The following is a 16,358-nucleotide window of genomic DNA, read 5'->3' on the forward strand; positions in this document are numbered from 1 at the left end:
ATAGAATACAGAAAATATAAGGTTACTATGCCAATTCCAAAACATTTTAATGTGAAGTTTGAAATTGTTTTTTATTTGGCTGATGTAGCATATTTATCTGCATATATATATATATATATATAAGACTAAAAAACTAATAGCTAGAAATTGGCATAGAAATGAGAAATATTAGATAAAAATCAAACGTATTCAAGATATTTATACTTACTAAGATATCTTTCAGGTATCCCTGGCAGTAAAATATATTTGCATAATTAGAAGAGTAGTTACATAAAGAGATAATACATTTATTTTCTATTTAATTAATTATGAATAATGAAGTACATGATTAATTATGGAATTCTATGTTGTCTCTGCAGATATTTTAAAGATTTTAAAGACTTATGAGAATGATTGGTAACTACTGTTTTAGATGCATATTTTGGACTGTTGTCTCTAGAAAAGGCATGAGGGAAGCGCTGCGTGCAGGAGTATCTTGCATTACCAGGAATATTCTCGCTACCTTTATTTATTAGCCAAAAGATCACGGTAACTGATCCAGCCTACAGGCTATAGCTTTACATCACCTGCTGGAAAGCTCCTAGGTAGTCTGGCACATCCTAGGTTTTATGTTTTTCCTGTTATAGCTTGGTTCACTTTAATTTTATACAGGATTTGTGCTACATCCCAAACAATAGGTCACTGTCACAGGAATATTGCAAAGATGAAATTGTGGCAATTGAAACATTGAAGCTTCCCACACCAAAGTGTTCATTACTCCATCAGATCAGTGACAGCATCAAATGACACATGTGAGAACAGTAAAGGGTGCGACAGAGCAGGCTAGAAGCAAAACAAACCTAATCCACTGGCCTTGTATTCTCCTTTTATGCCAGCCTGACTCAGGTGTCACTGCTCTGTTTTGCAAATCTCCACATAGTTGCATCTCCACAGATGTCACTACATGGTACAGGCGTGCACGCATACAGTATGTGGCAAATTGGGGTGAAACTCCACATGTGGCTTGAGAGAAAGAGAATCTCATTAGGCTCCCTCTAAAGTCTCTGAGGTGCATTAAATATTATTAAAGAATACAAGCTTGACTGAGACAGGATACAGCTGAATGGTTGATAATCTAGACATCTTTATTTTATTGGTTATATAATTTTCAATTGAAAAGGGAATTTTGTAACTCTCTGAGAGCACTAAGCAGTTGGTGGGATCCTATTTTCCCATCTGAATTTAAGCCAACAAAAATGCTCCTTAAAGGAGTGTTGATTGTCTGAAGTGTACTTGCCAGCTATAAAGTAGAATTGATGTTCTCTGCATTCCTGTGCTGAGTCACTGGAAGGTTATGAGCTGCAGGTTGCTGTCAGTGTAGATGACAGTTCTCACGTGCTGCTGTGAATCTATCTGCCACCTTGTCTATATCTGGGTGACATTTCACTTACACCCGGATGCGGAATGTCTTGTTCATACATTACATCATCAGACAGACGTAGAATTTAGGCACAGGGGACACAGATGCAGCAGCATCAAGCAGCATGTAGTAAAGTAAGTCCAAGTGTGACTTAAAGAGGAAAGACTTAAGGAGACAAAGATTTATAGATTTATACCGTGGGACACGTAACAAGTTTCTCACCATCCATTCTTCACTATCGACCAAGACATCCCCAATACACAAAACCCAAACGAAAGTTAAACAACAAACTGCATGGGTGTTACCCTGCAGCTTATATCTGTTAATGCAGTCTACACTGCCTATTTATAATGTGATGTTTACAGTATCTTTAGAGCTTACCACAATTTCTTTATCCTCACTGATCTCATTATCCCCCCTCACCCACCTACAAAGAAGTTTGTTCATGGAGACTATGACTAACTTTGTCTGCTATGCACCCGTGGTGTCCTGTCCAGCCCTGATCAGCAGATGATGTCATAGGCATCAATTACCTTTTCATGGAAAGACATCCTATGGTGTTAAAGTTTCAGTCGAACTGAACACGGCCTGGTCTTGGATATCATTAAGGAACATTTCTTTAACCAGGTACTATACTGTAGACATCAGGAATACATAACTGATTCAGCTGGATAATCTATTCACTTTTCTCTGTTGCCTTTTTTATTTGGTTAGTACTTTAATATTAAATGGCTTAAAAAAGAATAACTGTGGTGCATGAATATGATTCACAGTAGTCGTAGGAGATGGCCTTAGACAGTGTTAAGCTAAATAAATAGGACTCTGCTCTGCTTTTTCCTCCCTTCTTTTCATGAAGTTGGCAGGTATCTTAGTGTATGTTTGGTATGTCATAAAATGTATTAGTTTCTGTGGCATGGTAAACAGTAAGATACTGAGACTGGTACTGTAAGGAGATGGACATTGGCTCTTTCACACAGGTTAGCACTCCAGCTCACAAATCTGCCATTTTATGTGGCCTAGTTATGGCCTTTAATGCATTCTTAGAGTCAGAGGAAAACCTGACTTGCATGTTTTGTGTTGCTCTTGGCTCTGTGAGACACACCAAGGCTTCCTTTGAAAAGCCCTAGCCATTAACAGATGCTGGAACACTGAAAGGAAGTAATTTTCAGCTGTTTATTCAAATAGAGTAAGAAGGACAAATGTCCCTTGATTGTGGTACACCTCCCTGAGGAGAAACCAAGTATGCAAATATTTATTCTTTGTCATGAAACATATAAATGTAACATGTCTGAACTCACAAATATTTCACCTACGTACCACACCCTTTGGTCCAATTGCATAGTCTGGTGAAAAAAAACACAGTGACAAAATATAGAGTCAATTTATAGAATCAAAACACTCTGTAGTTCTGGCACTGTATTGTAGTACAAAAAAAATCACATAATAATTACATAATCATTTTCATTATCATTATATATCATTATATAAGGCTTATTTTACTTGCCTTATTTTTATACAGGAAAAAAAGTTTTTTTTTTAAATAACAGATGAACAGATGAACAAATAATAGCAATTAATAGCCGATGATGACATTTACCACAGTTTTATGTGTTTTACCTGATAATTTTATAATTATAATGATAATTAAAATACATGTTTAGATGCAGCACTGTGATGTATTGGGTAACACTGGCACCTCAAAGCCCCTGATTTGTACCTGAGCATATTTTTAGTACCTGTGCTCTGATTAATTAATTAGCTCCTATACTGATGGCACCTAACAAAACAATATTACTCAATTACTTTTAGGATACTGTGTTTGAAATCATTATTTCCATCATTACAAATAACCTCTGTACTTAGTGAAAGGTAAAACTCCACCACCAAGGTCTTAGGGAAAGCCTTCTATACATTGTGTGTTGGGTACTTGCTATAGGGTTCTAATGCACAAACATATCTGAACTCCACACTGTAAGTGCCTGGCTTTCTTTTGCACTTTAATACTAATTTCAGTTCAGCTTTATTACTGATTTGTTTTGCATGCTCAGTCCAGGTCCACTAACAGACCCTCCTGCAATTTGTACTATAATATATAATATCAGAGCACAACTTTTATAACAAATTCCACATAAACAAGTTGGTTTGACATGGTTTGAAACTTGGCATGCAAAATGTTGACTTTGAAAATAATTTTAATTGTTGGGAGCGGTTCTGTCCTATACTAATCCAGCAAGTTCCCAAGAAAGGCGTGACTGCATACTAGCGTGTGAACTCTGCTTTGTTCCTTCAATCCACAAACACGTCCATCAATAATGTATAACTTTTGAGAGGAGTGTGCCGCCTCTCTATTTCATTCAAAGTCTCTCCTGCCATTAACACAATCATCTATGGCAATGATCACCAGGCCATTAAATACTTGCTTGTTTGTAAAACCGCACACTTACACTCTCTAGGTGGAACAGCAGGTCAGAGTCACTATCTTTCATTTTCTAACACTGTGTTATTTCTACTGATATGAAAACAGAGCCTATGACAGCAACCACACAAGTGTTGATAGAAATTCTATAATCGACCTATGTATGACCTAGTATGTGAACTACTTGATCTGCTTAAATAGGGTTTGATATTGAAGACATATAAGTAACACTTTGAGTGAAAATCCATTTGACTCAATACATCAGAGTACGACAATCCACTAACTCAAGTGCTGTTGAGTCTGAAACTAACTCTACAAGTTAAAAGTGTTAATTTAATAAGTAATTACCATCCCCAAATTTAGTAGCACATGCATGCAAACTTTCCTGAAGATATCATGTTCAGCTTGAGCTATAGGTGGGCTAATGTTTTTCTTGCACATAGCTCAAAGAGATATATTCTTGTTCTCTTTCTCACCATAGTGTACTGTATATCACATAGTCATGCTATGGAATCCAAGAAACATGTGCCTTCACTCACACGTGCTGTGTTTTCCTCCTCCAGTCTCCAATTCTGTCAGCTCTGTCTGGCCTTGCATGACTAAGGGGACTCTGAGTCAAAATGTCTGGAGGATGCAGAGCATACCAGAGGGAAATGAAACTGTACAGCACCATGGATGCTTCAAAGCAAAAAGTGCAATGCAATAAAAAAAAAAAGTTTTAAAGAACCAATAAGCAATCATGATTTGATTTTTTTTTTTTATCACATATTTTAATATGAATATTTAGCTCATATTCACTTTAGCACCTTCATTATCTTTTCTACTGCATCACATAGAAGGACCACACAGTATTCATGCAAAAAGCAGAACTGAGGAGAGCCTGCATGTTTAGTTAACAAAGCATCATGTATGCAGGCAGACATGCCTATTTACTTCTAACTTTACATGTTATCCACACCGATGAGTGTTCCACTCCACTCTTGGACCATCCACCTGTTATTTGACTCTCTTAGTCCTCTCAGAAAGGCTACCTATAATTTCCCAGAGAGACACGAGTGCACAATAGCCCCCTAGATGGCACAGCTGGTCACAAAGACCCAAATGGTGCTGGGAACAGAGCTGTGACAGACCTCTAAGATTCAGTGTGTTCCAGAGGGACAGGTCTATACTATCCCCCACAAAGCTTCCAGTGAAACAGTGCCAGGCTTATAAAGCTACAGAGCGTGACGGAGGAAGGGGTGTGTGAGAGACATGAGCAGTTAAGATGTACTCCAAAGATGAGCAGAAGCACTTTAGCCCACAACCTAATTATATACCTGAGATTTACATGTCCAAATCCCAGAAGGCTGACCAGGGTGGAAACTGTTGTAAAATTTATACATATATATATATATATATATATATATATATATATATATATATATATATATATATAGTAAAGTTTCAACAAACTTTTTTATTTGTCTGTTATTTGTTTCTTTCTCCTCCTGGTCTATATTGTCACTTGGAAAACTTTGAAGTAGCAAAGCATTTTAAACAGTTTAGGATTCAATAAAAATGATCTTTATAGTAAGCTTGGCATACTGGTGTTAAAATTGGTTTTAGGTCTTTATAACCGCGTACTGTTACTGCATTTCATGGCATGTTGACCTGCACACAACACACTTACGTATTGATGAAATTAGTTTTGGCCTTTTGTTTACCTGCTTAAATTTGAAACTGTTAACATATGTCTTGGAGGACGCTAACTTTGTGGAGATGTAGGAGAAAGCTTTGTTCATGTTTGAGATAAGGTTTATATAGGGAAAAAAACAGATTTAAATGTAGATCAGACATTTCTGGTCCAAAAGCACTTATGTTAAAATATCCAAGAAGAAAGTAATTTAAATCAGAGGTCTATTTTATGCTGTGGAATACTACATGAATGAAAAGGAAAAAAAACTGCTCTTAGTAGAACCATTATGTTTAGCTGTTTCCTAACAGAGAATATAGTTGGAATTTTAAAAAGAAAAAAATGATCCTATTGGATACTCATGCTGGTCTCTGAGACAGAGGGCTAGTGTGCTGAGTGCAGGTGTAGGGCAGAGGAGTGAGAGAAGAGGTGGGATAGGGATGCCCATCTGTTCTCAGTGAGCTTTTGAATCCAGGGAGGATGGCACACTGGCTAAAGGACACTTATGAACTCATGCTTGCTTGCAACATATGACATTGAGAGAATAAAAACCTAAAGATAATAAAAAGAGCGCCATTCACAAAACACCAAACCTTGAGATTTTAATGTTATCCTATGCTTGACAAGGTCAAAAAAGTGCTTTTTGAGTTACTATAGACTTCCTGTCTGGTCATTTTCCCCAGATCTTTTTCATTATTCATTTTTGTCAGCCTGTAGACCATACACTTACAGCATGTTATATTTTATTTAATTAATAAATTGATTTTTTTTGAATAAATTGATTTTTTTTTAAATTGAATAAATTGATCAATTGATTGATTGACTGCACCAATGTAAACTATAGAGAGTGCTGTATGTAAAATTTTCAGGAGATCAGCAGTTTCTGAAATACTCAAAACAGATCATATGGCAACAACATTTATGCAACAGTTAAAGTCACGAAGATTACATTTCCCCATTCATTCTAATGTTTAATGTGATCATTAAATGAAGATCTTGACCTGCATCTGCCTAATTTCATGCATTGTGCTGCTGGCACATGATTGGCTAATTCAATATTTCAGGGACAAACTGACCATTGTGATTCATACAAATTCACATTTCATACAAACTTAAATAATTCTTTTGATTGTGTGAAGCTGCTTTGCGGCAATGAAAATTGCTAAAAGCGCTATACAAATAAAATTGAATTGAATTGAATTGAATATTTGCATGATGTACAGTAAGTATACACTCATTGACAATTATATTAAGCACACTCTATTATTACTGAGTATGGCCTCTCTTTTCCCCCAGAACAAGCTCAATTCTTTGTGGCATAAGGCATTGAAAACATTCCTTTTTAGATTCTAGTCCTTGTTGACATGACTGCACATAATTCCTGCAGAGTTTTATCGGGTGCACTTTCATGCTGTGAATACTGTGTTGTACCACATCCCAAAGGTATACTATATTAGATTCAGATCTACTGGCTGGGAAGGTCACTGAATAACATTTATTGTCAGATTCATGAACCCAGTTTAGGATGATTTTTGCATTCTGCTATTCTGTATTAGCGTGTTGGAAATACACATGGTCAGCAACTACTCAAATAGGTGTTGACATTCAAGCAATGATTAGTATGAATGGGCCCAAAATGTGCTTTATATTACCATTATACCACCTCCACCAGCCTGTATTGTTGTACAGATTGGATCCAATGATTCATGCTGCTGGCCTAAAATTCTTACCGTACTATATGTGTGTAACAGCAGAAATTAAGATTTATCAGAACATGCTATGTTTGTCCAGTCTTTAACTGTCCTGTTTTGGTCAGCCTCTGCCCACTGCAACTTCAGCTTTCTATTTTTGACTGACACAAGTGAAACCTGACATGGTCTTTTGCTGCTGTAGTCCATCTGCTTCGTCTGATGTATGATAGATTTATAGATGCTTTTCTGCATCTATCTGAGATGTTGTAGCCTTTCTGCCAACTCAAACCAGTCTGGCCTTTCTCCTTGGACATCTCTCATCAGCAAGGCATTTCCATTAACACTAATGCTGCTCACTGGATGTTTTTTCTTTGATGCACCATTTTAAGAATTTGTTTAAAAACTCAAACCAGCCTTTTGGGCACCACCAACATTTCACAGTACAACCACTTAGAACACAGAATTGTTCCTTTTTCTGATGGCAAATATAACCATTATCTAAAGCAGCTGGCCACTATGTGCATGATTTTCGCCTATTTTTTTCCCCAGGCTGATTAGATAATTTCATGAATGAACAGGTATACAGGTGTTTCTTAAAGTGTTCAGTGAGTATACACATACCTGTAGTTTGTAGTATAACTTGCAGTATGACATTTTTAAAATATATTTACATGTTAAAAATTATGTCATAATAGAATTGGTTGTACATAGTTTATAGTATATTTCTATTTTTTGTTTTTATTTTATTTATAAACATTACACTGTTTGTCATTGTATTCACCTATACGTATTGATTTATTTTCTATATTCTAGAACAATTAATTAGGTAATTTGGTCTATTGGTAATTAACAACCATAACACAAAAACTAACAATCAGTTGTTATTTTTAATACATGAAGATTAGCTGTTACGGAACAGTTCTTGGGAAAAGAGTATTGTTCATTTGCAAAACACCATGATGAAACTGGCTCTTATGGAGACCATTCCAAAAAGAAAGACCCAAACTTAACTTTGCTATATAAGTAGCAGACACATCTCAATATCATCTGTTTAAAGGAGATTATTGCATATATTTTGGATGCCTTTAGCATTGTTTTACAATGTAAATAAAAATCAGGAAAGACCATGAAATTAGGTATGTCTAACTTTTCACTAGTAGTTTACCTCTTACTCTTTCAGCTTAATCATTGCATCTGGGGGCAACTACCCTGTGTTCTGTTTCTAACATGACATACGTTTATGATTAGATAGATATGATTTAGATAATTAAAAGGAACAAATCAGAATAAAAAAATGGCAACAGTGCTACCAGATTGTCATAGTCTAATTACATTAGAATACACATTCCTTTACTGCATGCCATGAATTGATTGTAGGAATGCACTGATCCCTTATTTTCCATTTAAAATACAGTATTAGTATTATCACTGATGAAAAATCCAGAAGATCTGTCCAGATACCATCTGCCAAAACACAGACTGAATGGGTAAATTCCCAGCTGCTAAATGCTGATCCAAAGAAAACAGTTTCTAAATAACTACAACTAATGCTACAGTAGAGACAATTTATTTTAAATGAAATAACACAACAGCAAGATAGTTAGACAACCACATCATGTATTGATCAATTTAGTCACAAAATATGCATGTATAACTTTCTGGCTGGTAAATGACCTTCTAGATTGTTTTTTGGCAGCTGCTAACTGGTCAGGGCTAGACTTTTACAGGGATTGCTCTAAAAATCGTTTATTACTTGTTACTCATCACTGACTCTTCTTCGCAAGCATCGCACATGCAAATCATCACATACACTACATGGACAATAGTATTTGGCCAAACGTGCAATGACATTGTCTCTAAATACATATACTTGAATATGGAGAGGGTCTCCCTTTTGCAGCAGCTTTTACTCTTCTTGGAAGGCTGTCCACAAGATTTTGGAGTGTTTCTGTGGGAATTCAGAGGCCTGATTGAAACACTTGAATATAATAATTAACAGGTTTGGAGAAATACTTTAGTCCATATAGTGTAATGTTCATGTAATAAAATGTAATATTGTACTATTAAATAAGTACTGGTTTATTTATTTCACTATGAAATGTTACAAAGCCTTTATTGGTGTCAAATATTATATTAGTCCCACCAACAGATACTAATATACAGATAGTAACATAGATAAAATTCCAATATATTGAAGGAAATATCATATGTCGAGAATAATGATATATTTAATTTAGAGTGCATCCTTATGGACAGGAGATATGTATATCACATGAATAAAATTGAGGCTATGCGTGGATCTATACCATATTGGCCAGTTTATCCTATTCTATCATATCATACCAGACAGATCGATAAAGCTGAAGGAATATGTCCTAAACCGCATCCCGAGCTAAGCTAAATCTTCGATGAATAATATCACTCCAGTAAATGTAATACGTTATGGAGAAGGCTAGAGCTGATAACCAGGAGCTCCGTGTAGGAAGAGAAGGAGCGCGTCCACAGCGTCTGTCTCTCTGCCTCAGCCGGGATTTTGATGGAGTCGCCCTTCACTCCGTTATATCCAGCCTTTAAAGGAGCAGGTGCAGGGAAAGGAATTTAAGCATCCTCACCGCGGACAATTAGCATCACAGACTCGTTTTTATAGCAGCGGGACGTTTATGGTTTTTTTCCCTCGTTTGACAAGAAGATGGTCGCCAAACAGAGGATCCGAATGGCCAACGAGAAACACAGCAAAAACATCACGCAGAGGGGCAACGTGGCGAAAACCCTGGTAAGACACACACGTTTTATAATGCGCGAAATGTGAACTAACAGCGAATATTTGTAAATAGCAGCGTTTTTAAACGACACCCACCCCCTTTCGTCTGGATTTCGAAAGAGGTTTTTCTTTTCTTTTCTTCTTTTTTTTTTTTTTGGCGTTATCTCTGGTCAGTTGTTGCCACGTCAGCAACGAAACAATACCCTCCTTATCAGTGCCATCAATTTCTTTAGTCACTGTTTACAGCTCGTATATTACAGCTTGCTATTTTAATAGATAACGCAGTCATTTCCATGATACACACGGGGTCCTTAGTAATCTACGTCTTGTTCTCTCCCATCTGTAAAGCTATGCAAGCTAGTACTGTAATTAGTCCTGGGTTAATTATGTACTGTACACAGATATGAAAGGCAACTATGCATTCATTTATTTCTCATCCCAAAAAGAAATGCAGCCTGGGTTTCTAGGGAAAAAAAATCACCAACCAATATTTAAGCATCAGTACTGCACTGGTGCAAACCTTTATATTCAGCAGATGTGTTTGTGATGTTTTCCCCAAACTGATTGTAAAGCCCGATTGTCACAACATAGCTATAAAATAAGCCTAGGTCACGTTTACATTAGGCCTACACACCTGGAACCAGATCATAATTCAGGGCTGAGAATGGTGGATGGCAATTAGAAATATAAATGAAATATTATCTCCTTTAGGACCTTTGGTTAACATTTAATTGCCTCAATGTCACTGGCCTTACTTTGACTGCTATATTACCTTTGTTCTAAGTCCAAAAGTAGTTACATTTTGAGGTTTGACAGCATCAGCGTTTGTCCATATTGTCAAAAAAATCAATATGCAATTTATCTTATCCTAATTTAACTTTAAACTGCCCTTCTTAGGTTGAACATTCACAGGACAACAAGACAGTCTCTAAAAGTATTTTTGTGCTAAACTGTAAGCCCTGTTCTTAAAACAATACAGTAGCAGGCTGATTTTATCATTGCTGTATGTGCTATCTAATGTACCTCTCTCCTTATATACTAGTAGTATATCATGTTGCAGTGTTGTGTTCTTGTGTTGTAGATGAGAACATTTCTTTATGGAGTGTTTATGCTATAATTTTGAGGGGCAATGAAGCACAAAAGGGTGCAAGCGGGACGTGTTGCCACTCTAAAACTCCAGGATCCTGGGATTGATCCTAAGCTTGATTAACTGTCTGTGTGGAGTTTCTAATGTACATGTGCTGTTCCTTCCAACTCCCCAAAATATGCCAGCAAGTGGACTGGTTGCATCATGGTGCCATGCAGTTCCAAGGTGTATTCTTTTCCTGCACCCTGGAATAGGCCCCAAATCTACTGCAACCATGACAAGGATAAAGTGGTTACTGAAGATGAAAAAATCATCTGACAGTGTATATAGTACTGGAAATTATTAAGTATTTAGAGAATAAAAATATTTTACAGGTAATGTCTAATGTACCACAGACCAATACAGTGTAAAGGCTAAATGATGCCTCAGTAAAAATGATTCAGTTAAACAGACATTTCAGGGGCGAAGACAGCTGGACTCCAGGCTCTGCATTTTAGACACACCATATGGTGTTTGGTTAAAACCAGCAAATAGCTATGCTAAATCTTACTAAAACTGAAAAATATAAGTGTTTAATCTTATCCAAATGGTTCACAGTGGCTGCACGTTTTCATTTCACCTGATCCCCTCATCAGTCATTTGATTATGAATCTGAATGTAACCAGGTGTGAAGCTGTGGTGGAATGAAAGCCTGCAGTCACACTGGTCCTTTGTTAATATGAATGTACTGTATATCCCTGCTTTAAATCCAAACTGCGACTCTTTTGGCCAGGCAGTGTACATAAAATGTAGGGCTGTTATGTTATTTGAACTCAAAATAAAGAACACAAACTGTATAATTCAGCAGGTGTTGGTGTTACTTTTTAAAGTGGGTGTAATGCAATTTCTTATTTTTTGATTATGTTGCAGCGACCACAAGAGGAGAAATATCCAGTAGGACCATGGCTTTTGGCACTCTTTGTATTTGTTGTATGTGGATCAGGTAACATTCAAGTCAATTTCTTGTCTTTACCCACATAAAAATTTGTGACAAATAAAAAAATAGGTGAAAAAAAACCTGCCTTAATGAGGTTTTGGGCTACTAAAAGCTTCCAGAACCGCTACAGTGTGCACAGACTTCTGGGACTGTACAAGGAGGAGGAACAACATTTTTCCAAAATACTGTATTGCCCGAGTCTATGTTTTGATGCTAATGCTGGACAGCGCTGTCCTAAACCATCAGAGCAAAATCTCCCGTAGGTGTTTAGTTTGGTGACTGAAAGCCATAGCATATGATTTAATTTATTTTCACCCAATTAAACCAATTAGTATTCCTTTGTGCCCTGTGGCTGGGAGCATTGTCATCCTGGCAGAAATGACTTTCACTAGAATAGAAATGCAGTAGTCCAGTAGTCAGAGGATTGAGTTTCAATCCCAACAGTTTCATAGCAATCTGTAACTGGAAGCCAAGGGGGCAAAATTGTTTATGCTTTCTGGGTTAAAAGGATGGCATACTTTCTTTCCTTTGTCAATCACAAGGATACTTAAAAATGTTAGTTTCTGTGAGGTCGTGTTTGTGGAATATTGCAATTAGGGTTTTTCCCAAGTGTGTTATGCTTCCCTGTGACACAGCATGATTTTGTTGGCTGGCATCATGATGTTTCTTCCATAGTCCAAAGACATGCAAAGTAGGCTAATTGGCTGTTTCCAAATTGTCTATAGAGTGTGAGTGTGAGAGTGAGAGAGAGTGTGTGTGTGTGTGTGCGTGTGTGTGTGTGCTTTTGTGCCCTGTGATGGACTGGCACACCATCCAGTGTGTATCTCACCTCATGCCCCTGGGAAAGGCTCCAGGCTTGAGTTGGAGAGTGAGAAATGCTTTATCATGGATTAAATATGAGATTAGAATAACTATCTATTGATTTGCAATGACCCTGCATTTTAAGGGGAAAAGTACACTTTTCAGCAAAAAAAAAAAAATTCCTCACAATGTATCAGAGAACATTTTGTTTTATTTGTTACTCATCACTATAGATTCAGTTTTGAATGCCATAGGAATTTAAAGAAAAAAGAAAATACTTTTTTGAGCTTAAACTCTCCATATTCCTGACTCTAACCTCTGATAATCTGTTTTTAATCTTTATAGCCATCTTTCAAATCATTCAGAGCATCCGAATGGGAATTTGAGTCCTGCACCTCCTCTACACATCCATGAGATCTGAGCCCATTAGGCACAGTAGTAGGGAAAACTGGAGGCTCCAATTGTGACGGCGAGCTGTATGCTAAGGAGCCGAGACCTGTGCACAGTATATGACGTTGTCATTCACTTGTTTACAATGTACCTGGATGACGGGAACAAGTGCTTTTTTACTGAACCATTGTGGCCGGCTTTGCCCCCCTCGTGTCTTATCATTGATCATATTTGTGCAATAGAATCTGTGCTTTTGTAACCATAAATATTGTGCCACATTTTGATTGTATATGTTGTTTGTTCTATTGTTGTTCTTTAAAACGGGTTTTAAAATAAATTCTACACATTTCGGAAATGTCTTGTTTCAGTTTTGATTTATAAATATACAATGCCCATTCTTCTATAGTAGGTAAGAATAGTGAATATTTAACTATAAAGTAAATAATAGCATTATAAGCAACATGTTGCTAAACATTTTTTTTTTTTCCTGATTTAAAAATGCTATATTGGGATGCACAGGTAGCAAAACATGTAAAATGATAACTCTAAAGCCCAAAGTGTGTAAACTGGTGGCATGGTTGTAAAGTGCATTAAAAAAAAATAATATCACGAAAAAGTTAGTTATTTTGTAATTTTAAAAGTGAAACTCTCATACAGTACCAAGTACTATTTGGACAGACCTTCTAATTCCATAGTCTTTTCTGATTTTTTTTGTTTTGTAAATGGTTAAACAATGCTGAAGGCATCCAATATATGAAACAATCTCCTTTGTATGTATCTTCCTTCCCCTTATAACACCTCTAATCTGAGGTGCTGTTAATTAGTGATTTCTGAGGCTGGTAACTCTAAATGAACTTCTCATCTGCAGCAGAGGTACATTTTTTGTCTTGCTTTCCTAGGAGGGTCTTCATGAGAGCTAGAGACATGGTGTTGGACAGGTTTTGCAAACGCACTCAACAATATATTTTTTAAATGATTCCAGAACAGCAGACCTTCATGTCTTAAAATAGCAACTGAATGGTGTTACTTAATTACATAATTCCTTGTGTTATTTCATAGTTTTGAATTATAAAATAAATCCCAACTTGTGTCCAAACTTTAGACTGGTACTATATACAGTGGTGTTCAAAATAATAGCAGTGTGTTGACAAAAGGTGAGTAAAGCTTTATATCCGTATAATAACCTTTTTTTTTTTATCACATAAATGCATTGGACACCCTGCACATTCTATTGTGAATTACAACATGAAGAAAATGTGCAAAATGTATTATTAGTTTAATATAAGTAAAGAAAAACAAATATTAGCCTGTTAAAAAAAAATAGCAGTGTTATCGCTCATCTTTACAAAGTGATGAATTTACCATTTAAACAAAAATTGGCAAACTGTAACCTCTTCAGCACGTCTTTTTTCCAACAATGGGACTTTGCGGGGGCTTCTTGCTGATAGCTTGACTTTACTTAGCCGTCTTCTAATAGTAACAGTACTCACTGTTACCCTGGGTAATTTTAAATGTTCTTTGAGTCAGTTAAGTTATTCTTCGATCCATTCGAATGGAAGTTTTCCGTTATCTTTCACGTCTTTCTAATTTTGGTCTCCATTTTAAAGCATAAAAATTATTTGGTATCATTCTTTGCAATTCTTTGTTTTCCCATCTCTAACTTCTGAACAATGTCTGGACAACGCATTTTACTCTGATTTTCAGAGAGAAATGCACAGGACAACCTTTTCTGCATTTATCCCTAAATAAAGGGAACTTGATTGACACCTGTTTTTCACAGAATAATTTACCTCTCTAATTGAACTCCACACTGCTATTTTTTAAACAGATTAATATATTTTTTTTTTTCACTTACATTAAACTAATAATACATTTAGCACATTTCTCTTCATGTTGTGATTCAGAATAAAATGTGCAGGGTGTCCAATGCATTTATGTGATTTAAATTAAAAGTTATTATATGGATATGGAGCTTTACTCACTTTTTTTGTTTTAACACACTGCTATTATTTTGAACACCGCTGTACAGTATATACTAACATAAGTACAGATAAAGTAAAATAGTTTTAAAGCCTTTTTTTATTTTGATTAGTACTGCTTACAGCTTATGAAAAACAAAAATCCAGCATCTAAATTTTAGAATGTTTCATTTAAAGTTCATTTAGAGCATAAATTACTATAAAACTACTGTGCATTTCTTGGTCTAGTCTAGTGTACGCTTGGGGAGGAATTATAACTTGACAGTTGCCCAGAAGACGATCAACACCAGAAACGTTGATTGCTGAAAGGGCTAGCTGTTTGCAGAGAGCTGTATCAAAGCATATTTATGGAAAGTTGACTGGAAGGGAAAGGTGTGGTAGGAAAAGGTGCAAAAGCAACAGCACAAGCAAGAAGATTGTCAAGCAAAGCCGATTTAAGAACTTTGGAGAGCTTCATAGGGAGTGGAGTGAGGTTGAAGTCAGTGCATCAAAACCCACTACACACAAACATCTTCAGGAAATGGGCTACAACTCATGCATTCCTAGTATCAAGCCACTTCTGAACAGAAGAGAACATCAGAAGATTCTTACCTGGGCTAAGGAGAAAAACTGGACCATTGCTCAGTGGTTCAAAGTGGTTTAGATGAAAGTAAATTTCGTATTTCATTTGTAAATCAAGGTCCCAGCGTCTAGAGGATAGGAAGAGAGGCACAAAATCCAAGTAGTTAAAAGTCCAGTGTTCAGTTTTCAGCCTGTTATGATTTGGGGTGCCAGACCTTCTGCTGGTGTTGATCCACTGTGCTTTATTAAGTCCAAAGAAGTTTACCAGATGATTTTAGAGCACTTTTTGCTCCTGTTTGCTGCCAGGTTTTATGGAGATTTTCTTTTCCAGCAGGACTTAGCACCTGCCACAGGGCTAAAACTACCTTTAACTGGTTTGCTGACCATGACATTACTGTGCTTGATTGGCCAAACCAATTTGTCTGACCTGAACCACAGATTCAGAATGTATGGTGTTTTAAGAGGAAGATAAAAACTACATGACCCAACAACAAAGACAAGCTAAGGGTTGCTACTATAGCAACCTGCTCTTCAATAATGCCTCAGTAGTACCACAGGCTGATCACCTCCATGCCATGCTGCATTAATTCATCAAATTAAAAAAAAAGTAAAAAAAAAAGATTTA

General features: G+C 36.4%; 1 protein-coding gene across 1 annotated transcript; it reads left to right on the forward strand.

Moving 5' to 3' along the window:
• Positions 1 to 9,493: 9,493 nt before the first annotated feature.
• serp2 (stress-associated endoplasmic reticulum protein family member 2) lies at positions 9,494 to 13,512 on the forward strand. Its single transcript, XM_053497094.1, has 3 exons — positions 9,494 to 9,951; positions 11,936 to 12,008; positions 13,149 to 13,512. The coding sequence occupies exons 1-3, from the start codon at positions 9,868 to 9,870 to the stop codon at positions 13,187 to 13,189; spliced, it is 198 nt and encodes a 65-aa protein (XP_053353069.1). The 5' UTR covers positions 9,494 to 9,867; the 3' UTR covers positions 13,190 to 13,512.
• Positions 13,513 to 16,358: the final 2,846 nt, after the last annotated feature.

This window comes from Clarias gariepinus, chromosome 5 (genome assembly GCF_024256425.1).
Source record: "Clarias gariepinus isolate MV-2021 ecotype Netherlands chromosome 5, CGAR_prim_01v2, whole genome shotgun sequence".
NCBI classification, from domain to species: domain Eukaryota; kingdom Metazoa; phylum Chordata; class Actinopteri; order Siluriformes; family Clariidae; genus Clarias; species Clarias gariepinus.

Coding starts and splice junctions, on each gene's coding strand:
- serp2 (XM_053497094.1), top strand. CDS start 9,868: ATGGTCGCCAAACAGAGGATCCGAATGGCCAACGAGAAACACAGCAAA. Junction 9,952..11,935: donor GCAACGTGGCGAAAACCCTG/GTAAGACACACA, acceptor ATTATGTTGCAG/CGACCACAAGAGGAGAAATA. Junction 12,009..13,148: donor ATTTGTTGTATGTGGATCAG/GTAACATTCAAG, acceptor TAATCTTTATAG/CCATCTTTCAAATCATTCAG.